A 27,406-nucleotide genomic window follows, 5' to 3' on the forward strand; every position below is an offset into this window, starting at 1 on the left:
TAGAGGCCTTAAAAATCTTCCAAGAAATCCAAAAGGATCTTTTCCTTCAGAAGATGTTTCACTTTTAGGCTATAAATAAAGGCTTACATGGAACCATTGACAAACCTGTAACAATAGCATGGTGAATTATTTTCTTCTGGCATTATTAATCCTTACTATGAATAGGATACTTCAGAAAATCCTAAATCAATTTCCAGTAAGTGTCCCAAGCTCTCAAAATGAACTTTAACATTTCTGTTGGCAGTAGAAATTGTTAATCATATTCTTAGTTTTTTATGCCAGTGACTGTGTGTGTTGTGAAATTTCATTATACGTGTGTAGACTCATATTGAGGTGAGGGATACTCCAGTGGTGATGCACCATATTGTTTGGGACATCAATAAACAAGTGGTCCAATTCCCATTCAAAGCACTCATCGAGTACTCTTTTCACACTGTAGCACTGTTGGAATTGCTTTTTGGGCACTATTCTGCAGTACCTCTTCATTATTGATGAAATAGCAAATATGTGTGACATAGTTATTGGTATTCTGATTAATTGTTTATATATTACAGTATTACTGTTCTTTATGACCTTATTGAAACTACTATAGTAGTTTCACTTTATTCAAACACCCTGTCTAAACTAGTGTAGTAATCACTTTCTTTGCATTCTGAGGATTTTTTTAAAGTTCCTTTTCAGGACAAACTTTCTATGTGTATGTCTTGAATAGTTCTCTTCCTTTTTTTTCAAATATGCATTAAACAACCTGGAACCCTGGGTTCACTGACTAATGGTGAGATTACTGTATGCATATGGATTTTAAAAATCTCATGGATCCAGTTACATGTTGTTATAAGTTCCTCAGTTAAGAAAATGCTCTCTCTCTAACCAGTGGAATGTACATTTACACCACTGCAAATATTTTTCTAATGTTTTTGCACGTACCCTTTAGATTGTGACAGGGAGTGGAAAGAGGTATAATGGAGATCTTGTAAAAGCTGTATGTTGCCTAGTAGTGAATAGGAGTGCTTCAGAAAATAAAATATGGGTTCCTCTTGAACAGTATTCAGAGCAATGTTGATCAGCTTTGGCTGGAGCTCCACCCTCACCACCTTGGCTGGAAGTTAGATCACCATGCTTTACTGGATATGGGACCAGGGTAGGGGGATTTCAAGGGATTAAAAAGTGGTAGTGAATGCCTCTTGTCTTAAAACTTCCTTGGGCTTTAAAATGTTGCTCATGATATTTTACCATCTTAGACATCCCTAGGACAGATTTTTGTTTGCTTCTCTGTATATTATACCTTCTATTAGCTTTTAGGTTTCTATTTTTTTCCTGATGTTGTTGTTTGTTGTTGTTGTCATCATCGTCATTATGGAAACTAGGGCTTATTATTTTTATTCATATTTAAAGATTGTTTTATTCAAATTATATTTTAAAATGCCACTGAAACCGTGCATGCCCTCTGAGGAATTATCTCCTAATGAGTGGGGGGGGATCTTTAGAGTCCACTGGCCAGCCCCACAAGTAACTTCCAAAGCCTGCAAAAATGTTAGATTTGTCAGTATTTCTGATGGATTTATTTAAACTCCAAAACAGATTATATTTAGGACTTCTATCTTGCTTGCTCTCCATATCGTACTAATTGTTTAGAGAAATAATTGTTTGATTCATTGCTTTATTTAACATTTCAGCTGCTAACACTAGTTGTGGGCTACCACTAAAAATGTTACGAAAGACTCCAATGTACACATGTGGAACATATTTGGTGATGTTGGTCCCACCTCCAGGTGGGTCAGGCAGCTCTGCGACACGATCACTGTTTGGTGGGACAAGTGGTTTGTCATCTTTGAAAAGTAAGTTCTTTTTTTTGTTATCCTTACAGCAGATTTCAGAGACTCTTTTCTTTATCATATTTTAAACGTTTGAGAAACTAATTGGAGAATTTTTTTTTTAAAGTTCTTGCTTCTAGCTTGGTATACAATATTTCGGATGGGCAGTTCACAAGCCGAGCGGATCTCATTGATGCCGCAGGAAGTTCGCTTGGACGTGGTGCTCTAATACCAGGACTTGGTAAGAAATACATTTATTTTTAGGGACATTCAGTATTGTAGATAGTAATCTGTATTTTCTAAATTTTTTCTTTCAATTTCCAGTAACTTCCACTTTTTTTGGTAAAAATTAAATAAAATTACAACTTAGAAGATGTGATGTGAAAATTCTAAAGGAAAGCTTTTTTCCTGGTTTCTTATGCTTTGGTTTGCAAGTTTTGAAGGTGCACTCTGTCTTCTAGAAAGTGAGAAGAGGTATTGACCTTAGGTGGAGAGAACTTGGAAGGTTTTTTTAATATCTGTTGTATTACAGACTCTTAAAAGAAAGAGTCAGTGTTTAGAAGATTTGAACTTTCCTATCTTCACTTTAAAAAATAAATGTATTAACCAGGAAGATGTTCTGCTTACATTTTCTTATTTCCCTGTGACTTTGGTTTTCACGACTTCACTTGAATTTGCATTCTGGACTTGGATTGCTTCTGCCAACTCAATAGTCAGAATGATACAAAATAAAATAGGAATAAATTGTTAAACACCGGCTATGCTAGATAGCTGGCGAGGGATAGCTCAGTGGTTTGAGCTTTGGCCTGCTAACCCAGGGTTGTGAGTTCAATCCTTGAGGGGGCCATTTAGGGATTTGGGGCAAAAATCTGTCAGGGACAGTACTTGGTCCTGCTGTGAAGGCAGGGGACTGGACTCAATGACCTTTCAAGGTCCCTTCCAGTTCTGTGTGATAAGTATATCTCCATATAATAGATACCAACAGGTTTTAAACAATGCTTAATTAAAATGTTAACTAGGATCTGTATAGGAGTCAAGTTGACAAGGATCAAAGGTATAATTTTTTTAAATGTTCGTTAAAACACTTTGGCCAACATATTTTGAAACTCTAGCGCAGACAGGGCTAGGAGTATGTTAACATGTTAATCAATCAAGCTGAAGGTTCACCTCAATCCGCTTAACGTCTGTCACAATACAACTAGTCCAGTCTACCCTTGAGTTTTGAAATGTGCTTAAATATCTTCTATCCTAGTCTAGACAAGCCTATAGAAGAATTTTCTGCAATCTCATGCAGTGGGGATACTGCCAAGTTCATACTTTTCCTCTCTCTCCTTTATATAATTTCTAAAGATCCAGCTATGACGCTCTCTTGTTTTTTCGATGTATTGTGCCCACTTGTAAGCTCCTCAGGCCAGAGGTCTGTTTGCCCACCACTCTTCACCAGTTGTACAGCACCATACATGCCACCAGCTCTAAATAACCTGCAAAGTAGTAACAGCAAGGCTATTAAATTAAAACCAAATGCAATTAATTATGAATAGAGAGAGCCAAAATATTTGAAACTGCTTTATCTATTTTTCTTGAACAGCAGCATAAGCAGGGGTACAAATTTTGAGGTCCATGGTAACTTTTAAAAAAAATTGAATGACATAACATTTTCCCCTCTCCCCCCCATGTCCATCACTAAGTACAGTAATTTTGTCAAGTGTCTGTCGTGCAACATTGTGGTGCTGACCCCTGAGCATAAGATGCTAGCCCCAGCATTTCAGCCAGTTGACTAATTGGTAGCAGGCAATTTGAGTGATAAGGACACAGGAATACGAAATATAGCACTTAAGGCATTTATTTGTTGGTGCATGAGGGGTTTGCACTAACCACATTAGGAAATTTGCTTTAAAAGATTGTTATTCTTAACCCTTACCTTTAAGCAGCTTGATGTGTCACATAATGTAATTGAATTAACTTTAGAAAACACATTAAATACACATCTGATATAGCAATGTTTGAATTGCTTTCCAAGAAAAAAATTCCAATAGAAAATACTATCATCAGACAACTTTTTAATAAATAAACTATTTTGATTTTTTTTGTATATTCTCTCTTCAGGTGCATGTTATGATACTATGAATAACATGATATGGACGTGCTCTAATGACTATATTGATCAATGGTGTAATCCTGGAAACCAAGCATTCCATTATGTCTGTCAGAGACTGGGAGTTAGTCATATCATCACAGAGCCTAGAGGTGAGCATATAATCAGCACTTTGTATAAGTGTAAGTATTATATATGAGATTAACGTAGTCTAAACTCACATAAAGCACTGAACATACTTTCTTCAGAAAGCCACAAGATTAGTTACAGCATATTACAAAATTACTTGATCTTTATTGAAGATAAGAAAAAAGCTTTTTTGTGCATGTTTATTGGTTTTCTGACTTCTGCATTTAACACTTCTAAAAACTTGAACAGAAATCTCTTACCTTTAATGCAGACGATAGCTCTGAAGTGCTGCAGAATATCAGTGATGCTAATGATGGTTTCATAACATATTTTAAAAAGGAATGTAAACTTGATATATGCACCTCTGTGTTCATAGAGAAAAGTATGTCCATTTATTTTTTTCTTTCAGGAGATGCTATAACCACAAATGAGGTTATCAACCAGTTACTGCACCATGTTGGTGCCATGTGCATACACCAACTAAATCTGCTTGCAGCCAGTAATAATCTCCCAATAACAAATTTTTTGGGCAAACAACATCCAATTGAAGCACACCATCTCAGCAGTATTTGCGACATCATGGAGAAAGCTATGGTGAATGGAGATACTTGCATTATACGCTGCATCCTTGTTGTCTTTCAGGTATAAACAAATCTTAAATATATTTTAAAATAAACTCTGGAAAGGAGACTTTAAGAATGCAGATCAACAAGTAAGCCTCTTTTTAAATGAATCGTGACTTTGTATTGCGTAGAGAAGAGCTAATGGACATTAACCTAGAGATAACTTCTTATTTTGCATTTCTAGAATGTGTTATAGTCTAAAATTAGACCCCTATGAGTTCTTATCTATGTTTTACAAATTGGATAAGATCCAGAGAGGTTAAGTTATTTGCTCAAGGACAAGGGTGGTTTGTCTAGTTTTTGTTAAGGCTCTGATCACAGACTCAGTAGATCTGGATTCAATTCCTGATTACCACCAACTTTGAGCAACCTTGGAGAAATTATTTAGAGTGTTGGCCATAAAAATCTTTAAAGTTGGCCTAACTCTGCTTCCATTTGAGCCACTATGTTATAGGGGCTTTCCTGTATGAAGCACTTTTCTTGAGTAGAAAAGAAATTTGTTTTTAATATTGCTGTATTTTCTAACTATCATTTTTGTAGGTGGTTTTTAAATTTTTCTTCAGCCCCCAAACTGAGAGAAACAGAGACATTGTTAGAAGGTCTGGCCTTTTACTTTGGCAGTTATTGATGGCACCAAAGAGCCAGATTTGCCCTGAAATTCAGAAGGAGGTCTGTCTAGCAATCAGGTAAATATCAATGTTACTTTGTCAAAACAAAGTGAAACTAAGATCTTAATGATAGTTATGAAAAATCATAACCTGACTGTAATTTCTTAGTTTACTGTTGTTTCTTAGTTCACTGAGCCATTCAAGTTAAAAATACAGCTAATCTGAACTTTATTATAAGAATCCAGGATTTTGTGTGTAAACTATGCCTGTGGCAAATTTTAGATAAATATGATCAGATCTTGCAAATTTGGTTGGTTTGGAGGGGAAGAAAAATGCAGGATGTTATATTAAGTGGCGAGGGTGATGCAGTATGCAATAACTACATTATGCCTACTTTAAATTGCTCCTGCAGTTCCTATTGGCTACACTTTTTCTTTTAACCTAACCAGGAGTATGGTGTTAAATAGCTGTCAGTTTCACCCAAGAGTTGTCTGCATTTCAGTGACGGGTGCAGTGTGTTTGTGTGTGTGTGTGTGTGGTTTATATATGCTCTGAGGTGAAAGAATCTGTGTAAATGATGGTGGTTAGAGCAATGTTTCAGAAAGCAGATTTGAGACTTTTTGGGGGGGTGACCAGGGGTGTGGAGACAAGTGGAGTGAGTGGGGTTTGGGGATGCTATAGGTTGAGGATGATTTTGGAAAAGTATGAAATGGGTTGCAAGGATGTCCAGGTGGCTTGGGGTGGCGGGAGACTTGTGTTTAGGGATGAGGAACATGTGTTGTATAGACGTCCTGGGATGGGGTGAGCCCAATGTCTTTGTGTTGCGGCATCAGCACCTAACAGTATTATCCAAGCAGATGCTTCAGCTCCCCAGCACACTGGGCACTAGTGCTGAAGGAGCAGTGTCACTGAGCCTGAACGGCACTGCTGTCTCATTTGAGCTACAAGCTGTGAAACTTTTCTGTGGTTTGTCATGAAAGCAGAGTGACCAAGTTGAGGACAATAAAGTGGGAAAAAATGCAATTGTTTATCAAGAGAATCCAAAAATGTGCATCTCAAGGGCAAAGAATGTTGTCTCGGGTGTCTTAATCACAGATTGTAAATCTGCTTTCAAGTGGGAAATCTTCCAGAGCTTGAGAACAAAATCTTCCAAAGATCAACCTGTGTGCCTTTCTTATAAACCACTAAGTTACAAAATGTATACAGCCATTTAAATGTACTAGAGAATAGTAGTACCTCTTTGGTTTGAAGGCCGTCTTTTCAGGTTTTATATATGCTGCTGACTGTTTACACAGCGGATATTGATAGAACAGTTAAGTAGATGTTACAGTATTTGACTAGATTCATTGTTTTTGGTCAGCAAATACATTAAAGCATTGTAGCTTATGTAAGCAAAGGAGCAGATCAGTAAAGATCAGGAAGGATTTCTTCTTATTGTAGTAATAATAAATTCCAAGTTAACTTTGAGGTTCATATTTTCTGACTTAAATTTTGAATTAAATAAATTGTGTTGTAAAGTACTATGAAATGTAGGCTCTCCGGGTGGTGATGGCTATTCTAAGGCTACATTTCAAAGAGACTTGACTGTGATCAGTCTTGGAGTCAGTGACTGAGTTGGGAAAAAAACTGCAGAAATCTTGGCTCTAGTTCACTCTTGTAAAATGAACAGTAGACCACACACTTATGTTTGGTATGAGATACATTTAATAAGGTAAAACATGTCCATATAGTAGCTCCTTTAACACTATAAGCAATCGGGAGCACACGCCTGTGCACAAGGGTGATCTTTTACCCTTGATATGGTGAATAATTTATGCAGAGGGGACAAACTATTAAAGGGTGGGGGAGACTAATTTTTTTTTTTTTTTTTTTTTGGAGGTGTATCTATAGCAGTGCAGTTCCAACATTACTGTACTTCTGGCTCCCCACTTAGTTTAAAGAAGGATTTCCATAATGGGTCAAAGGTTAATGAGGTTAAAGGAGTTAATACCAGTCAAAGTTCTAGGCTACTGGCTTTCATTTCCTATAGCTCTTATTTCAGATATTTGATTTGCTGCTTTCTACCTCTCTCCACCACTGTTCTGCTCAGATTTGCAGTAAAGCCGTCATCCTGTGTTTGACATTGGTCTGTTTGTTACAGAAATGACTGTGCTATCATATGTTACAATGATGACTTCACTGTAGGATTTGTCAGGAGGGAGCAGATGGCTCAGAGAGGGGGAAATCCTCTGCTTATACAACAAAACTTCTTTGATTAGCAGAAATCACAGAGGAAACATTTGCAATTATATGACAGATAAATTAATCTAAATGTTAAGATGTGTTGGACATCTCTCCTTAGTATAAAAATATCTCTTTATAAAAATTCAGGCAACCATATGGAATAATTCTAAGGGTGATAGCTATACAATTGTAAGCTCCAATTTTTAATGTTCTGTTTCCCATGTTTATAATGGAACTATTTTCCTTTCACTCATTATAAACAAATGTTAAATTCGACTTTTGATTCCTCCCTCTCCCCACCTTTTTTTTCTTCTTAGCTCTGGCTTAAATATCCTATATCCTGGAGAAGTGGAAATTAATAACTTACTTAAGTTGGTCTTGACAGAAGGTGAGTTCTTATTGATACTCTGGAGAATAATTTTTTAAATTTAAAAACTAAGCAGAAAGAGGGCAGTTTTGTCTTTTTTCCTGTTAGTACTTTTTATTTCTGGAATTAAAGAAGTTCAGGAAAAAGGTTGAATGTTAGACTATCATAAACTAGTACCTCCTTGGAAGTTATAGAATGTTTTAAATTCTCAATGCTTTGCCTGGATGTGTGGGGAAGGTGAAACACTGTATCAGAGTAATGGCAAGATCTAACTTAAAACTAGAAAGGTTTACAAATCTGTTTTGACATTATTCATAATGTACTTTGTCTAGCTTGAATATTGTACCTAGTAGGTACACAGCAATTTCTCAGAAAGGGCCCTCGTCATACACACATCTCCATTGTATATCATTTGAAAAATTATTTTATGTATGTGTAGATGAGGGACGATGTGGAACTGGCAAGTGGTGTCGTAAATCTGTAGGTGAGGTGAAACAATGAGACTCAATTGAGTTCCAGAAACATTGCAACATCACTGACTACAGTTTTTACTGTTTAAGTTAATTTCAGTATCTTAATGTGGTGTTCAAAGCTACCAAACGACAATGTAGTAAAATATGTGTATTAGTTTTACATGGGCAAGTATTTATTTTCCCCAAAAATTATGAAGCTGTTTAGCATGTGGCAAAAATGGTGAATACCAACATTTTGCAATATGCTAACATGAATTGTTTTCACATTGCACATTCTTAATTATCAAAATCTCTCATAAGTGATTTTAATAGTTCTCTATATTTTCAATTGAAATTTGCTGACCAGATCAGTCTCACTGAAGGTTGTGTAGCAGTAGATTGTGTGCCCATAGTTCGTACTGTGTAGTGGGTAGATATAAATGAATGTGAATTCCTAATACAATGCTTTGCCATTTGCAAGATTTTGTACATACAATGTAGCATCTAGTCTGCCTGATAGGTTTTAATTTGTAATTGCTTATGCATGCAGTACTAGCCTTTGAAATATTCTAGAAATTAGCTTTTAATTCAGTTACACATATGCACAGGTCAATATTAGAGTTAAAGATTCATAGATTCTAGGACTGGAAGGGACCTCGAGAGGTCATCGAGTCCAGTCCCCTGCCCGCATGGCAGGACCAAATACTGTCTAGACCATCCCTGATAGACATTTATCTAACCTACTCTTAAATATCTCCAGAGATGGAGATTCCACAACCTCCCTAGGCAATTTATTCCAGTGTTTAACCACCCTGACAGTTAGGAACTTTTTCCTAATGGCCAACCTAGACCTCCCTTGCTGCAGTTTAAGCCCATTGCTTCTTGTTCTATCCTCAGAGGCTAAGGTGAACAAGTTTTCTCCCTCCTCCTTATGACACCCTTTTAGATACCTGAAAACTGCTATCATGTCCCCTCTCAGTCTTCTCTTTTCCAAACTAAACAAACCCAATTCTTTCAGCCTTCCTTCATAGGTCATGTTCTCAAGACCTTTAATCATTCTTGTTGCTCTTCTCTGGACCCTTTCCAATTTCTCCACATCTTTCTTGAAATGCGGTGCCCAGAACTGGACACAATACTCCAGCTGAGGCCTAACCAGAGCAGAGTAGAGCGGAAGAATGACTTCTCGTGTCTTGCTCACAACACACCTGTTAATACATCCCAGAATCACGTTTGCTTTTTTTGCAACAGCATCACACTGTTGACTCATATTTAGCTTGTGGTCCACTATAACCCCTAGATCCCTTTCTGCCGTACTCCTTCCTAGACAGTCTCTTCCCATTCTGTATGTGTGAAACTGATTTTTTCTTCCTAAGTGGAGCACTTTGCATTTGTCTTTGTTAAACTTCATCCTGTTTAACTCAGACCATTTCTCCAATTTGTCCAGATCATTTTGAATTATGACCCTGTCCTCCAAAGCAGTTGCAATCCCTCCCAGTTTGGTATCATCCGCAAACTTAATAATCGTACTTTCTATACCAATATCTAAGTCGTTAATGAAGATATTGAACAGAGCCGGTCCCAAAACAGACCCCTGCGGAACCCCACTCGTTATGCCTTTCCAGCAGGATTGTAAGATGACAGTACACAGCTTCATATTATGAATATGTAAAAGCTATGAGAGAAAGAAGTGACTTAACCAGAAGTAATGAAGACTAAGTCCACAAACAAGTCCTTGCCTCTGCACGGAAGAGGGATGAAGAGCATGTTATAGCTCTTACCAACCATGTCATCAACAATGTGACAAACCCATTTGACCCTGAAGCACATCCAGGGGTACTTATCAAAATATCTACTAAACTGCATGTAACATCAGTGTTACAGGAGCTCTACTGAAAATAGCAGATGTTGATGAAGAACAAATGGAGAGATTTGTGAGAGGTGCACTTGATCCTGAAGAGAGACACAGCTTCTTCAGCCGCCCAATCAAGAAATCTGGCATCAAAATACTTGCTGACATGGCCAAGAAGAACAAATTTAAGCCTGGCAAGGGAGGCACAATCGCAGCAGATACCAGTTTTCCACAGAGCCTTGTCCTTTGCAAGATGCAATGATGATGTTTCAATGGGAATTGTTCTTAGTCAGCCAGTAAGACCTGTGCCTTTGTCCCGCTGATGGAACAATGAGAAGAACAGACAAAGCTGAATTAGGGTATCAGCTGTAAAATCAAGCTGGAATAATTCATGAGCTAAGAGCATGCAACAAAGAAACCACAGTGTACATCCGAGATGCCATAGCTGTCATACAAATGATGACTGAAGACAAATTCCACACGTTCGATGAATGGGCTGCTGAGTATATGAGGCAGGTCCAAAAAGGATTTGACAAAGCTAATTCTGTAATCGAAGTCTGAAGACAAATATGACAACAGTAACTCTGTGAAAACTGCAGAAAGACAGTGCTGGACAGGATTTAAGGATGGATGCAAGAAATACCAGGCCATTGGTGGACATCCTGTGCCTCAGTGAAAAAAGTTTCTAAAGTTAGCATCCAGTAAGCTGTCACTTGTAAAATTCCTCTGTGAATTTATGGTTCAAAATCTACCTGACGGTGTAGGAGTCACACCCAACACAAATACTCCTTGATTGAGTCTTTTCCAATGGTGAAGGAGCAAAGTCCATCACCAGTAGAGGTATTGCAGAAGCCCAGGACTTGCACAGCACTCAAGTGGAAGTGGACAGAAGAATGCTTCTGCATGCTGTATATACCAATATGGCATTTGAGTCTCTTTGTATCAAAGAAACTGTAGTAATTAGGTCACCTGATGCACATGTTTTGATCCTTGCTGTTCTCTTCTTTCCAAGAATGGAACATACAGATAATGTGCGGATTGAAACAGGTACCATTACCAGCACAGCTGACAAGTGTTGCTTCATACCCGTGCATGCAATTTGTGATGCATGTACTTCCTGTTGTACATATTAACAGGATGACTGTGTCATCCCTATTTGGTGCTCGGAAAAAAATTATGTTGTCAAAACAAAGGGAACTTACCACTTAAGAGATCTTGCCAAATTCGAAGAGAGTGCTGGACAAGCCACAGTTTTTGCAGCAAGGAAGTTGGTAGCAGTGCTGTGGTCAGACAAAAAAAAAGATGCACAGAGACCTGAATTGCTTGTGCCTCAATCTAGCCATCAAAAAGGACAAGTCACTGGCCAAACTCTCATCATGTGAGGACAGTTTTGAAGAGCTTGTCAAAAGAGCATCTTGGCAAACAAAGATTTGGATGTCTTTGCACATAAGTAAACCAGATATTGCATCACCATTGTAACACAGGTGGAAAAATATGGATGATGAACTACTTCCTGTATTCTTCAAGGGCCCAATGGCATCTGAGTTTCTATAAGACCTTATTTGTACCAGTAGGGGTCGCTGCACAGTCAACTGTCTGTAGCCAGGACAGTCTTCCCTGCATAGACCTATGTACATGCCAAGGCAGTAAAGACTATGGTAACCCACTCACTCCCGGCAGAGATCATAATGATGAACAAGATGATGATGATGATAACTAAAAATGTCACCACTGCTAAAAAAAATTATATAGCACACAGGTTAAGAAGAGAGTGTCTGTACATCTGGGTATATTGCTTAGATTATCCACAATACAAAGTTTGTTTTAAAAAGTCATAATATATATATATATATAGTGCATAATCAGGAATAACCCAAATTAAGGTGAATAAATTTAGCAATACAGTTTAGATATTAGAATCCGAATACTCGGGTACATCACTAATGAAAAGTTATACAGAGAGTTGGTTGTAGAAAGCAAGTATAAGAATGAGTGTAGATTGTCCCTCAGTAATTGAGCATTTAGGGTAGATTGTGCAGTTGGAAAATACAATCCATGAAGAAAGTATTTCAGTTACTTTCCCCACTGCGCTTCTCATCAGCACTGCAGCTCATCCCTCCTGTTGTTGCCGATATCCGGTGATGCGTTCTAGGTAGATGTCGCTCGACCACCTGATGGCGTCCAACACCATTAGTTGCTGCATCAGCCGAGCGTAGCGCTGACCGATTCTGCATTCTCTCAACACTCGCTCATTACTGGGGTCCCATGCGCCCAATGATACCTGTACAAGTTTATTATTAGATTTTGTTGTACCCTTTAGATTGTTGTGATGCACTGAGGTTACAAAGAAATCCAATGTTATGTCTTGAAATAATACATAGAGTCTTTAAATTAATAGAAATGAATGCAAATACTTCAAAGTGGTCATTTTAATGTGATGATGGTGTCATTAGTTATCCCCATTTCTGTGGAAACGGCACCAGTTGACAACTGCATATCATACTTCATCTTAAAATAGACACAATAAGCTTTGATATGCATGTGTGTAGAGAGCCTACATTGTCGACCACATTAGTGGTATCTTCCGATCAACTAAAACCAGTGAGTCGTCTCAAAATTTAAAACAGTGCTGCATATGTAGTAAGTCCCAAACTGCTTGTATGTCTGTGGAGAATCACAATAAATTGTAAGCATAGTTACTGTTAGTCTGTAGTGTATGTCCAGCAACATTCCTTATGAATTAATAAAAAATTGTATCTAAAAAAGGCTGTTTTACAATATTTTTCATGTTCTGCCATTGTAGGAGAGAGAAATAGTGGGCTCTCCCAACTTCGTGATGTGATCCTCACTAACTTAGCTGAACAGCTTCAGAACAACAGATTTGGAAGTGAAGATGACGATCATTACAGGTAAAGTGAAATAACACAGTTGTCGCTCTTAATTTGTATTGAAGTGCATTTGGCTTGTCAGCATTATTGTAAACTGAGCTGCTTTCTGTCTAAACAACTCATTCCCTTTGTTACTGCAGTTTGAGCTAATGCTAGCCTTGTGTACATATTGTACCGTTTGCTAAAAGCACTGAATTCCCCTGAGGGTTTGAGGTATTATGGAACTTTTGGAGATTTCTGTAGAACTACATAAGTGGTTTGGAGGAGATTTTTGTGAATTCCCCGATAGTTAAATGAGAGCAGATGACATTTTATAATCTAACACTGCACTCCATATTACTGTGTTTTAAGTGTCACTCTTCAGCACTAAGACTATCACCCTCAAGAAGCTCTAACGTTTACTTAAAGATTGAAGTTTGGAAGGGTTTTCTTTTTATTAAAAAAGAAGGCTTCACTTGATATGGACTCTCTGGAGGTACAGTGAGCAAAGTGAATGCAGAATGTACTGATATTTTAAACAAGCCAGAGCTATATCTATCTTATATTATACTGTGGTAAGAGACATTTTATTTTTCAAACATCTTTGATATCAGAGTGCTTTGGTTGAGCATATTAGGGCTTGAGCATCTCTGATGCAGTCATTCAGTCAGTGTAACCTAATTTGTAATATGATTTGTCAAGACTTTTCAGGTGTGTTGACTGTATCGGTCATTAATTTTCTTTAATTATAAATCATCAACATCTCCTCATGTCTTTCCTGCATTTTTAAAGACTAAACGATGAGCTTTTGCACTACATTCTCAAGATTGTTGTTCGAGAATCTTGCATCTTAATCACCAAGTGCCAAATTGTATCTAAAGATGAATTTCAAAGACTTCTTTCAACTGTGCCTGTAAGTAAAATGTATTTGTTGAAAATATTCAATTTGCTTACGTTTTCTTTCTGTTCCTTGATTCCAGCAATCCATTCCCTTTTATGTAAAAGTATACAATAACACAGTCTTGAAAAAGAATAGGGGAGGGGGTTTTTAAGTGCATATTGTTGCAAAAATAAAACCTGATTAATATTACTGAATTAAAATGCTCATGAATAGAAAGGGGGGCAAGACACTTTCATTATAAAGAGATCTTGTATAATAGTGTGAAAGCAGGTTTATGTATTGATACGTTTTCCCTGGCACCTTGCAAACTGTTTGTTTTAACATTTATTTTTGTATAAGGTCCTTCAAAGTTTCACAGAGTGATTTATAAAGTGGATTAGAATATAGAGAGAACCTTTTAGAGTTGTGTTTAATTATGCATATAGGCAGAGAGGAATACTGTATGCTCAGAGTTGGGAGATGAGTAAAGAGCTGAAATTTTTAGTAGTAAAAATTCACATAGATATTCTTGCACAACCGTTAATGAGTAGGAGAACATGAAGTTGCAGTAATGGGGAAGTAATAAGTGGGATGAGGTTTGGGATCTGTTGTTTTCAGATTTACTACAGTACTTTACTATGTTAGTAAAGTTACTAATTCTCATTTCAGTCTCGTTGACCTGCACACCTCGAATCTCACACCAGAGACTGTGCGTCTCCTTTCAGCAAAGATTTCATGGTTGAGCTCTGCAGTGAGGTCTCATGTTAAGACTTCATTACTTTTATTATATACACCATAAAACATATACACATACACATTTAGTATTTAATTACGACTACGTTTTTGAAACAAATTTAGTGCTTTATGATGCTTCATTCTTTTTAAATGTTCCACCTACTTATTAGTTCACTAAATATTTTGGTCTCCCAGCCTTCAGTATGAATTGGTGAGATTCTGCTGATTTAACAAGAACCATATAACTCAGCGACAATAATTTGTTCAATAGCAGTAATTTTGTATCTTTCTTGTACTTTTTCCCCCTGCTTGTTTCCTTTTTCATACTTTAAAAAAGCACAAGGATTGCCTGTGCCAAGTCTGATTTAAAGAGTTCAGATAATGTAAAATGTGCTTATTTATATTAAAGGCTGCATCTTCATGCTTGCGGTATCTGATGGCTGTACAGAACCACCTTCTGAGTAATACTATTTTGATTAAACCTGATGAAAATGATGACAGTGACAGCTCCTTGCAGGGAGAGACATTGAAGGTACAGGTAAACACCGAGTTTTATTCTAGTACTGCTTTCTACGGCCAGTGTTCTTCTGACAGTTCTTATGTTTCAGGAGTGCAACTTACTGGTAGAATCTGTTTGTGTTGTCAGTTTTTGTTGTGTTGAAGAAGTTATATAGTGGAAGTCAATACTGTCCCATACTTCAGCTAGAATCTGTGATTGTTCTTTGTATAGATTCATTTGACACTATATTGTTAGAGTCTGCCAGCACTTCCCTTCTAAAATTCTGCGTGAAGGCGTTTCATACTTGGCTGTTAAAGAATGTAAAGTGTCTTCTGGACTTCATGTATTTTTTTAATGTCATATTTAGACTAACTTTGGAATACAATTTTAGAAAACATTAACTCTAGAGATTTTTATATATAAACTTACTGCTTTCAGAAGATGTTTTGGCCTCCTGTAACTATTGACTTCACTCATAAAATTTTTGCTGTTTTTTAACTAAAAATGGAACGGTGTTTCCCCTGGTCTCTATTAGCATGACTTTGCTAATCTTCAGAGCTTGCTGCAAGCCCCATCTTTTCTCCCTGTCCCAGAGGGAGCTGGGGGAAAGGTGAGGTTGGGGGATTATGGTTGTTTCATTGATTTGAGGTTTACTAAATTGTGACTACATTTACACTGCTGCTGGCGTAGTGTTGTCAGTAGATAATTGTCAGTTTTGTCCCAAAGCCCAGGTTGTTTTTGTAACTTATCTCATAATCTTACTAATTGTATTGCTAATGTCATTGGGCTGTTTCTGTCTGTTGCTTTTTATAGGCGTTTGTATGCTTGTTATCTAATGCTATTTATGTTTAAGCTTATTGAGTAACTTCTAAATGTTTCCGTACTATTGTCTGTCTTTTTCACTATTCATCCATGTTCTCATTGTTCAGTTTCTCTCTACAGTTATCCTCATACCTTCTAGGACATTCTATCCCCACCGCAGTACTCTGGCTGGCTACTTTCCTGTGCTGGATTGAGGACTCCTTCCCTCCCTAGAAACTGCGTGTGCATCCTGTAAAATGCACCTAGTTTCTCCCAGCACTTTAGGGCTTAGCATTACAAATCAAATTTAAGTCTTGGATGAATCTACTACCATAGGCTTTGCCAGGTCACATTATCATCATTTAATTTGGAAGCCCACCATTTTGTTCAGTTGTCAGTTGTTTATTCTCTAGGAATTTAAGTATTATTGTATAACATTTTGTACCTAGGAGCTAAAGACCAGTATTTTGGCTCTTGCTACACAAATCCTGACTGGATGTGATGAAGTTTTAGATATGCTGCAACAGGTCACTACAGCTCTTATAAACAGTGACATTTCTGACAGAGAGCAGAGGTAAGACAACCTGAATTCATATATTTAGCCTGAAATATATGAGCTGCTGCCCATTGTGTGAACCAGCTTGCTTAGTAAAGGGAAGCTAATACTATCAGAATTCTTACCTCCCTTTATTTTTGTTTTTAATTGAATGATCAAATTATTGAAGGGCTTGGAGCTATTTCTTAATATGAATTATCCTTTGGCATCCCCAAGGCAGTCTTCCTTTGGAGAGCTTTGAGTCGGGCTTTCCGTAAATTGATTTCAGTCGTATTAACATAATATACAGATCAGCAGAGACACTCGAAAATCGTAAGTCTCTTTAGCTCTATAATTAGTCCAGTTACTTGGCTAAGTACTATAAACATTATAATAATTGGAAACAACCTTAATTGCCAACATCCTTTTGGAATCCATCCTGCTAGAAATTCTGTAGTTTAGGGTCTTTATCTCCTGAAGATCTCCTTGGCAGCAGCATTTGTATCAGTCACATTCCTTGGTACTACTCTAATACCCTTCATATATCATCCAAGCAGCACCCTCTGCCCTCTTTCTTCAGGCAGGAAGTGAAACTTGGGACTGGAAAACAAAAAACTCCCCAAAATCTTATTGAGGGTTTTGAAAATGTCTCCATGTTGAAAAAAGAAGAGTTAGGCCTAAAAATAAGTAACTGAAAATATCCAGAATGAAGGAAGGCTTTTCTACAAAAAATCCTGTTTCAGACTCTAGGCTTTGAGCTGCGTATTCTGTTTGCACCCATAGGGTCTGTATTGTGTTTTTGGAATACGTCCCTTTTTTTGGACTGCTCTCTTATTGTCATACATACAGATTTGGTTTTTTTGTGTGTTTTTTTCCCCTCATACGTAGTCTTGGAGACTCAGATGCCTTACAGCACTTTTATATTGTAAGGAGTTGTGGACTGGGCCCTGTGTCTACCTTTGTGTTGGTACAATGCATAGCACATTGGGGGCCTTGATCCCAACCAGAGACTCTGGGCACTACAGTAAATTAAGAATTTAATTATCATTCAGCAAACAGTCTTCTAGGACTGTCATTGCTTAATAGGAATTGCTTAACAGAAAAGATTGTGAACCTTATCATATATGTTATGAGATACTGGAGTGTTCAGTAGACAATAAAATAGACAGATTTTTCTCAATACACTTGCCCATAAAAGTTTACTGCTGCACTTTGAATCATTTACTTACGCAATCTGATTTGGTATTAAACTCTTTTCTTTAAATAAAAATAGTAGTGGGTCTGTGAAAAGAATTGTTAGTGTGTACTTTTGACTCTTGTTGCAGGTTAAAAGGCCTGGAACAAGTTACCAAGGCTACTATGCTTGGTCACCTGCTTCCGGTATTACTGACATCTCTGATGCATCCAAATTTACAGACCCTAACCATGGCCGATGCACTGATGCCTCAGCTGGTACAGCTGGTACTTTATACCAGTCAGGTATGGCCTTTATACAGTGGATTGAAGTATACATATTTTTAAAACAAATTTAAACACATAAATATTAAACTTATCGATGGTATTCTCATGAAGGATACCAGGGTAAAATATCAAGACTAAGGAATAATGGTGAAATGTTAGCTCTCCAAAATGAGCTGTGCTGTTGGTGGGGTTCTTCCACAATACCAAGATTGATAAAAATGTAATAAGAACTAATCACTTGTTATTGTTTTGAATCAAAGCTGTCCTTGTGTTGTTCACATACAAGGAAACACATTTTAAGGTCTAAGGTGAAAAGACCAAGTCCTTATATGTTCCAGCTAGCAGCAAATTTCTCCAAACTATTAACACATGGAGAATTTTCTAATTTGTGATGGTGTTTACACAGCTACATTAACTAAAATAATTTTTTTCCTTAATTTGTTAGCTCAAGGGTTCTCAAACTTCCATGGTGAGGGAGGATCATATCCTACAAGAGATTTTCATATGCCCACTTCCCTTCGCATGGGCAATTTCACAATGTCCCTGTGGCAACTACAGCAGTTGTTTATCTGGAAAAGTAATAATAGGAAAGCATTTAATTTATTTTTAGCTTTTTTAAAAAATATGTGATTTAGCAACTAGAAACAATGAGGAGAGCTGGTGGCATGTTTCCAGCCAGCTCTCTACAAACCATCAGCAAGTGTTCCATGGATCACAGTTCAGGAACTGCTGCTTGGCAACTACTAGTAACAGAAACAGATGCTATCCATTGTGCCCCATCCAGTTTAAGTTACAGCATTAATAACTATGCAGCGTAATATTAACAAGCTTCAGAAACCTACATGATTCTTACAGTGAAACATGGTGTTTATGTATTGTTAAAGTTGTTTGTGTTTGTTGCAGACGGCCTTGTTGCTTAAAACCCAGTCTCCAGTTTTCTCAGAGGTGGGCAGTTCCCCCAGTGGTACATCAGAGCAGAAGGGCAAGCTGTTCCCTGATGAGAGGTGATTGCCTCTTACTCCCAATATTCATGACTTTTATATTGAAAACACTCATTTTTTAATTATGTTGCTCCTGGTCTGACCATTGCTGAAGAGTGACTCATAGAACAAGGATTGTAAGGGGTCAGCATTACAGTAGTCTGAATCTACAAAGCAATTTTACATAACAAGACTTTACAAAGTGCATTTAATTTTTTGAAAAGAAATAATTTCCCATAAAGAGTTGAAATATGGGTCTAATAGGAAGCTTAGATGAAGTATAGCATGCGTGTGTGCTCTCTCTAGCTTTGGAAAAGGATTTCTGCATGCTTGAGCCCCAGGTCAATGTATAGAATCATAGAGAGCTTTATAACAAAATGTGGTTCACTGTAGCAGCATAGAGTATATTAAATTCATTGTGATTTTTAAGTAGTAAAGGGCAAGATGTAATTTATCTCTAGTCCTGGTTTTAAATCTTAGGTCACAAATGAAAAGAATATAGCCTCAACGTAAATCCAGTTATCGTGTGCAAGTTTTGTTTAATGTCATATTTAGCTTTTCCTATTTGCACTGGTAGTTTTGAAAGCAGTTTTTTTGAGATATGGTAAATGCAACCACTTCCTTTCCACTCCAGACTTACACAGACTTGAATGAAATGTTACGTATATATTCTTTTATGGTGATTTTATCTTTTATCAAGCATTATCCCAGGAGGGAAGATGGATTATGTATTAAAATTCAGAGACTGGAACCAGTTTATAGTACAATACATTACTTGTTAGATATAATTTTTTCCAGGGATTTCTAGATTTCTAAAACTGTGACATATCCAAGTTTACTGCTTACAGCTTGACATATTTTATTTGTAATTTAAAGCGCTCAGGTTATTTAAGCTGCCATTGTACCCTCCACACACCTGCTTAAAGTGATCAGACAAATATTTTGTTTGCCACTAGTAACCCGAAGAGAATTATTAGGCTTTTAAAAGCATCTTATGGTGGTGTTTGAATATATAATGCAAAACGATATATGTACATCGTCAGTACTACCTTTTAGCTTTTTCTGTGATTTCAGAATGCTAGAAGAGAAAGAGGAGCCAGGTTTTCTCACTGGCTTGAAAATCCCAGCTCCGTGGGCTGCTGGGAAAACTGTAGAAACCGTGCATCCTGTCAGGGACAACTATAAGTTTAAAGAAACTGTACATATTCCAGGAGCCCGCTGTTTATACCTTAGATTTGATAGCAGATGTTCTTCACAGTACGATTATGATAAGGTAAGCAAGGGCCAGTACAGAAACTTCTTTATTATGTGTCTTTCATTAATGTTTCTCATTTTCATCTTTGCTGCTTCTCCTCATCCATGGCACCTTATTACTAGTAATGAGGATGATGTGGGAGGTTTTTACTAACAGCAGCACTAACATACTGTAATTCCACAAGGTCTGATTGTCCCTAGAATCCTAGAATTTAGAGATGAAAAGAAATTTAGGGTAGTAGGCAGCTGTGAATAACTTCTCAGGGGAAAGGTGTCTGTCTCATTTCTTAGCACGTGTAAAACTAGGTTGCATTATAGACTAGAAAATATATGGGGGAGCTATCCTGAAATGGCAGAGATTGGACTGAATGATTTAATAGATCTTTTCCATCTCTGATTTTTGTGGGGGATAATTTCTATAATTCTATTAAGAAAAGGTCAAAAATTATGGGCTAAACATTTACAAAGGACATTTTTGGAACATAACATCCAGTGAATGTCACTGTTGTCTAACAGGAAACTTAGTTGGTAGATCCTTAAAGAATTAGGTTCCGTACAGAACTTTTCTCCTAAGGTGCTGGAATGTGGTGATGGTAATTCAATGGAAGAAATGTAATAACCCTCAGAAAGGTTACCTCCCCTACAAACCCAGACCAACATTCCCTGTTGACATCCATTTCATGACTGCTTAGATTATTCCTCTTTATTGTAAAACGTGTTGAGTTCATTCTCCTTTTTTTGGTCATCCAGTTTTCCTTATTTCTTTAACGTTAATTTAGTTGTCTCCTTTGTAGATCAGCACAGTTTGCCCAAACTGGGCAGAACTGGAAAGGATAACTTTCTGATTATAAATGGCTTGTTTACATGGATTAATATGAGTATGTCTTTTCAATTTCAAGAATATAGCTAATGAAATACCACCCTTATTTTCTGTGTACTCTAAGAGCCACTTACACTGCTTAGTAATTGTTGCTGTGTATTCTCTAACATTGTAGTTTGAGTCCTGTGATACCTAATCTTAGACTTACTGGTTTTGTCACCAGTAACTTTTAAGCACTTAAAAAAAAAGGGCAAAACAAAAAAACTTTGGGCCTCATCATGTCCCCATTGAAGTCATTTGCAAACTGTTAACTCCCATTAACTTCAAAAGGAGCAGGATCCAGCCCTTTATTTAGAGAGGCAGCATGTTCTTGTGGGTTGAACATGGGACTCTGGGAGCTAGGATTGAATTCCTGATTTCTATTCCAAATTCTGCCACTGACTTCCTGTGTGATGTTGGGCAAGTCACTTAGCCCTCTCTGCCTCAGTTTCCCCATCTGTAAAATGGGGATAATAATACTTGCCTGGCTGCCTATCAACCTCACAAGGTTGTTGTGAGGATTTGTTTCTTAATGTTTGTGAAGCGCTTTGAAGTTATAAAGCGCTGTGTAAGTGCTAAGTATTATTATTAGATTTTTTGTTTTTCTTTTACAGTCTAACAGTGTATTTTATGTTTTGAAGTTGGTGATCTATGCTGGTCCTAACACAAACAGTAGGAAGGTTGCTGAGTATGGAGGCAATACACTGGGATATGGCAGCCGTAGTGTCTTAGGAACGGGTTGGCCGAAAGACTTAGTGAAGGTACGGTATTACAAAACAACAATATTTCACATAGAAAAGTCCCTTTTTGAAAACTGCATAGAGATTATTTTTAACTCTTATTTTTTAGCAGTGGAGCCCAAATATTTTAGTGTAAGCTTATCTTTGAGAGCACTCGCTAAGATGGTGTTTATGTCCTTGGGGAAGGAACTCTTGTCCCATACAACATTACAGTTGCCCATATTTTATAGGAGCATGGTACTCATTTTGGCAGTAATGGCATTCCACAATCAACATCTTGTAGGGGCATCAGGAAAGAACTGCACTTCCAATCTCGGAGACTTTCAGGACACTACCATTCCCCATGAGTATATATAGCAAAAGTTCCTGCTGACCCTGAGGCTATGCAAATAGTCTCAAGGACCATAGGGGCATAGTTTTAGGACTGCACACAAGCCACTAAAAATATTAAATATAACAATTTCTGCTCTCCTACTCATTTGTCTGTTTTTTTTTTAAAATCAGTTAATATGCATTTTTTGGGAACATATATTTAACAAGAAATAGAAGTCTGAGATTCTCAAAAACCTATAGGAGCTCCATCAAGATTGGTGAACTTAGAATGTGTTCAGTATGTTCTCTCTGACTTATGTAAGATCACTTCCCTTATGTAGTTGTGGTGAAGCATAATCCTGAGTATTGTCCTATACTAAAATTGGATGTGTACTTGATAAAAACATATGATATTGTCAAAGAGGAAAGCGAGAGGTGGTTGTTCAGTTAGACAGCAGTGCTTTGACTTTCAACGTGGAAGTTCTAGTCTGGGAACACTCTGTTCCAGTGGCTCAGATTAGCGATGATAATGGTATTTTGTCAGAAATTACATAGATTTGTTAGCAGCCCCTGCTGTTTACTTATTTACTAGCTTCCTCTACTTGAAGAGCTTGCCTGTCTCTTTGGCCATAGGAAAGGAGCTGGTGATTATTGCCTGTGCTCTCCAAAAAATAAAGAAAATGTTTTAGTGGAAATTTGCCTGCCCGGGTTAGCTATCATAGTAGCCATATGGCGACACATTCTTTCTTTGCCCCACTATAGACAGTAAGCAGCAAAACCTAACCAAGGTGTAATCAGAAATGGATATCTGCATGAAAAGGGGAAGAACTTAATTAGTATACATAATTGGAAAGAAAGAGAATTTTTAAAATAAAGCAACTGTCATTCTTTTTAAAATTAATCCATAAAATAAGCCAGTTTTATAAAAAAAAAAAAAAAAGTGTTTGCATTGTTTTAAGTGTCTTTTTTCCCCTCCCTTTAAAATTTAAGGTGGAAGGGGATACAGTCACCTTCTCCTTTGAAATGAGGAGTGGCCGTGAGCACAACACTCCAGACAAAGCTATGTGGGGCTTTGCTTGCACTGTTCGAGCACAGGTACTGTCAATATGACCAGTGTTGTCAGATAGGCTGAACTGAAATTTTTCTCTGGTTTACATTATGTACATTATTTTAATTTTAAAAAACAAATGGTGGTTGTATTTATGAAACAGACCTAAATGTTGGGGTTTGGGTTAAAAAAAAAAAAAACAGAACAGCTGTTTGGATGGCCATCTCTTTACAATGGAAGGGAGCTACTGCCTTAGATCTCTCACTTCTTCATTGGCTAGATAGGGTTAGGCACACTTTGTAGTATGAGTAGGCTTTGGAACAATGGATGACAGTTCTAAGTCCCCTCTGCTTATCTGTTATGAAGCATCAATGGTGCTGGACTTGGAGGAGACCACTAGATATCCATCCAGGCTTGTAGGATATGAGTTTAATGGGAGTGGGGGGGTTGAGTATCTACTAGTAAGCTGGGCATCAGAGGTATAAATAATGGCTCTAGGACAGACTTGGGAGGAGAGGCAGGAAACTGGGATCAGATACTATGAAGAAAAATTCATACCACTGTGCCCAGGAGATAAGACAAAATCTGGTCTAAGAGAAGATAAAATGGAGTTTTCAGAGGTGATGGATTGCCTGCCCTCAAAAAAATAATTCTTAGTCCTTTTGGGTTATATGGCTTCCAGTTTTGTAAGCACATGAATTTCTTAGTACACCTCTACCCCAATATAACGCTGTCTTCGGGAGCCAAAAAATCTTACCGCGTTATAGGTGAAACCACGTTATATTGAACTTGCTTTGATCCGCCGGAGTGCGCAGCCCTGCCCCCCTGGAGCACTGCTTTACTGCGTTATATCTGAATTCGTGTTCTATCGGGTCGCGTTATATCGGGGTAGAGGTGCATTCAAATTCAGTTCTTATACATTCTGATTTGTAGTGTTAAGTAAAAAATAAATAAAATTGCCAGAGCGTGTTTTATTGTGGCACTGTATGATATGCATGCCGTATTTTGACGTAGATTGCTTAGAGAGCCACTTCAAAGTTGTGGTTTATCCCTGTCAATACTGCAGGAGTCTTCAGAAGATGTGTCGGGAGGATTACCATTCTTGGTTGACCTGGCTTTAGGCCTTTCTGTGTTAGCTTGCTCCATGCTAAGGATATTATATAATGGACCAGAAATTACGAAAGACGAGGAAACATGCCAGGAACTCTTAAGATCTAAACTGTTACAGAGGTAAAAAATCTTGGTTTTAATCTGAATTTAATGTAATTGTGTGCAGTGTAATTGTAGCAGTGTTGGTCCCAGAATATTAGGGAGACTGGGCAGATTTTGGGCTCGCCACTCTCCTATAGAATAATGGGTTTGCCCTGGCCTCCTTGATCCATCTTTGACCTCCAAGGTTAATATCACCAATCATCCCTCCAATGTGTACCCCTCAATTCCAAAGTTCTTCCAGAAGAGTCCTTAGAGGACCAAGGTACTAGTTTGCTGGTCCTAAAAGCTCCAAAAATGCCATGCTGAACAAGGCCCCTGCTTGTCCACAAAGACATTTGGGCTCAAGGATCCGCACCAGATCCCAAAGTGTGATGAGGTTATTTGGTACAAATTATAGACTTGGTTTGTGTGCATTGTCTTTTCTGAACTTGTCAGTTAGCCCAATGTCTTTTGAAGAGGGTGTAATCATAATTAAGGCTGTGAGTTTGTCACAGAGGTCACGGATTCCGTGACTTTCCATGACCTCTGTGACTTTCCATGACTTCTGCAGCAGCCAGTGCGCCTGGCACAGGGGCAGCCCAGGCAGCCCCTCCGCCAGGTGCATCGGCTGCTGATGGGGCAGTATTGGGCCATCATGCCTGCCCCCCCAGCAGCAGAGTTTGGTTGAGGGACAGGGGGTTGGGGCACCAGATGGGGTGAGGTGGGCTCTGGGCAGTGCTTACCTGGGGGGCTCCCTGGAAGTGGCGACCTCACCCTTGCTCAGCTGCTGGGTAGGGGCGTGGCCAGGCGGCTCTGCGGGTTGCCTCCACCCAGAGCACTGGCTTCACAGCTCCCATTGTCTGCCCCTCCCTCCCCCCCAAGTTTTATTCACTGGTATTTTTAGTAAAAGTCATGAACAGGTCATGGGCCATGAATTTTTGTTTACTACCCATGACCTGTCCATGACTTCTACTAAAAATACCCGTGACTAAAATGTAGCCTTACTCATAATCCATGAGGTAGACTTTTTCTGTGCTGTGGGGCTTTGGATTCATGTTTTGTTCCAAACTTTGACATGTGACAATTCACTATAATCTTGGGGTAAAAGGTTTGTCAAAATTTGACTCAATAAAGACTGCTTCAGGTTTATGCATTATAAGACAGATCCTGTTCTCATTTACGTCAGTGGCAAAATTTCCATTGGTTTCAATGGGTGTGGTATCCAACCCTAATGAAGCATGAACCTCATACTTTCTTCATGTTCTGAAGTAAAGCCATATATACAATATTTTTAGGCAGTGTGTTGCACTATGCCTTTCTCAACCTGAAGAGTAAGAGCTAGAAAGAAACTAAAGGCTCTTTAATATGGGTAACTGTTTATCTTTATTTTCTCAGATGCCAGTGGCAGGTGGAGGCCAATGGGGTAATATCTCCAGCCCTCACTCCAAGTCCTTCTCCACTGCCTCTTACTATAGATGAGGATCGAGAATTCACATATCCTTCTGATGTCCTAGTTCCTCCTGTAGGACATTACTTTGATCTGCCTAGGATCAGGTTGCCTCCAGGAATCATGATAAAACTCAGGGAAATATCTGGACGTGCTCGGCCTCAGTTTAGACCTAGTATAAAGTAAGTAACTGTTTCTTCACCACTATTTTGCTAATTTATGTTTTATTATTATTGAAATTGATACACAAAGTGCTGTCAAATGCACAAAGCAAGCAAACTAAATAAAAGTATTCTCCAATCCCTCAGTAGTAGTAAATGTAGGATGGTATTTGTAACAATAATATTAAGCACAGAAATATCAGATGGAAATAGATAATTCTCAACTTGGTGTGCATTCAATAGTTCCTAAAGCAAAATTTCTTGAATACCGTGGCTGGTGAACTGTAAATATAAATGATGATGTATCCTTGCTAATCAGTTTGGTTTCCATCTGTAACAGAGAAGTGATTCAGCCAGATGTAATGGAGGAGATGGTAGTTTCATGTGTTATTAAACATTTGAACTTGGTTGATGCACTCCAGTCCCTAATAAACTTCCAGTATCAAGAAGAACATGCTGAGGAATATGATTTGCTGTGTAAAATTATGGGAGAGACCTTTAAGAAGCTAAATGCCATGGAAAGACAATTGCAGGTAAGACTGCTAAAGAAATAACTTTTATTACTAACTACTAAGGATATTACTAACATAGAAATGTAAAAAAAAAAACCTCAAAATGCACTTGAAGACCCCTTTTCTCTTACTGAAGCTAAGATAAATGGATGCTTACGTATATTCAATATTTTTGTATCTTTACTAGAGTGTAGCTGAATTGGAACAGAGATGGCAGAATGAGGTAGATGATGCCATACATGGGAAGCTGGAAAACAATGTTCCATTCTTTTATGATTATCATTTCAATGAGGTAAGCATTGCATTTATCCCATTCATTTATAGAGATAAGAGTTTGCTCTCTTATTTTTGCATTTGTAGACTGCAGTATAATTACTCTTTTCTTTCATTTACTGCTAAGTTTTTCAGTGTGTAAGTTTATTAGTACTAAAAAATTATAGTGCATGCTTTCAAGTTGTCTAATGTATATACTGACAATAGGAATTTATCATAAATGTCCATCACTATTGCTTTTTGGAGTAGTTTTTGTTAGGAATATAAAAAGAGTAAGATCTCCCAAAAATGTATTATGATTTCCCAGTGTCTGTATCTGCATTAAAAAGTTGGCAATTAGATATGAGTGATTAATATTCTTGGTTTGTAACCATGGACATTTTTAATGCATACGTGCAAAAAAAAAATCCATGATCCTACTGAATTGGATACATTTTTATCCTGTTCTTCTCTAGAGCAAAATGAAAGAATTGGAACTTCTATGTTCAATGAAAGAAATTTCCTTTGATGGAAGTGATCTTGAGAATATGGTCCTGTCATTGAGGTTAGTAGTTGGATCTGTTAGCTGAGTGTTCTAGGCCCTGACTCAGCCTAGGTTCTTAAAGTATATGCATAACTTTAATCACATGCAGTCTTACTGAGGCTAGGTCTACACTACAGCGGGGGTCCGACCTAAGATACGCAACTTTAG

General features: G+C 37.7%; 1 protein-coding gene across 2 annotated transcripts in view; it reads left to right on the plus strand.

Moving 5' to 3' along the window:
* HECTD4 (HECT domain E3 ubiquitin protein ligase 4) overlaps positions 1-27,406 on the plus strand; it is an 87,526-nt gene that overhangs the window by 13,536 nt on the left and 46,584 nt on the right. For both annotated transcript variants that reach the window (XM_026656876.2, XM_024196255.2), the window contains 20 exons: positions 1,677-1,838; positions 1,942-2,055; positions 3,921-4,061; positions 4,448-4,680; positions 5,202-5,347; positions 7,810-7,880; positions 12,964-13,069; positions 13,820-13,940; positions 15,052-15,180; positions 16,392-16,516; positions 17,803-17,956; positions 18,842-18,942; positions 19,993-20,191; positions 21,673-21,792; positions 23,074-23,178; positions 24,198-24,361; positions 25,718-25,951; positions 26,271-26,463; positions 26,630-26,734; positions 27,171-27,259. In XM_026656876.2, the coding sequence (XP_026512661.1) occupies positions 1,677-1,838; positions 1,942-2,055; positions 3,921-4,061; positions 4,448-4,680; positions 5,202-5,347; positions 7,810-7,880; positions 12,964-13,069; positions 13,820-13,940; positions 15,052-15,180; positions 16,392-16,516; positions 17,803-17,956; positions 18,842-18,942; positions 19,993-20,191; positions 21,673-21,792; positions 23,074-23,178; positions 24,198-24,361; positions 25,718-25,951; positions 26,271-26,463; positions 26,630-26,734; positions 27,171-27,259 (2,812 nt within the window). The remainder of the gene's footprint in view (positions 1-1,676; positions 1,839-1,941; positions 2,056-3,920; positions 4,062-4,447; positions 4,681-5,201; positions 5,348-7,809; positions 7,881-12,963; positions 13,070-13,819; positions 13,941-15,051; positions 15,181-16,391; positions 16,517-17,802; positions 17,957-18,841; positions 18,943-19,992; positions 20,192-21,672; positions 21,793-23,073; positions 23,179-24,197; positions 24,362-25,717; positions 25,952-26,270; positions 26,464-26,629; positions 26,735-27,170; positions 27,260-27,406) is intronic.

Source organism: Terrapene carolina, unplaced genomic scaffold (assembly GCF_002925995.2).
Source record: "Terrapene carolina triunguis isolate 2854851 unplaced genomic scaffold, T_m_triunguis-2.0 Scaffold234, whole genome shotgun sequence".
Lineage (NCBI taxonomy): Eukaryota > Metazoa > Chordata > Testudines > Emydidae > Terrapene > Terrapene triunguis.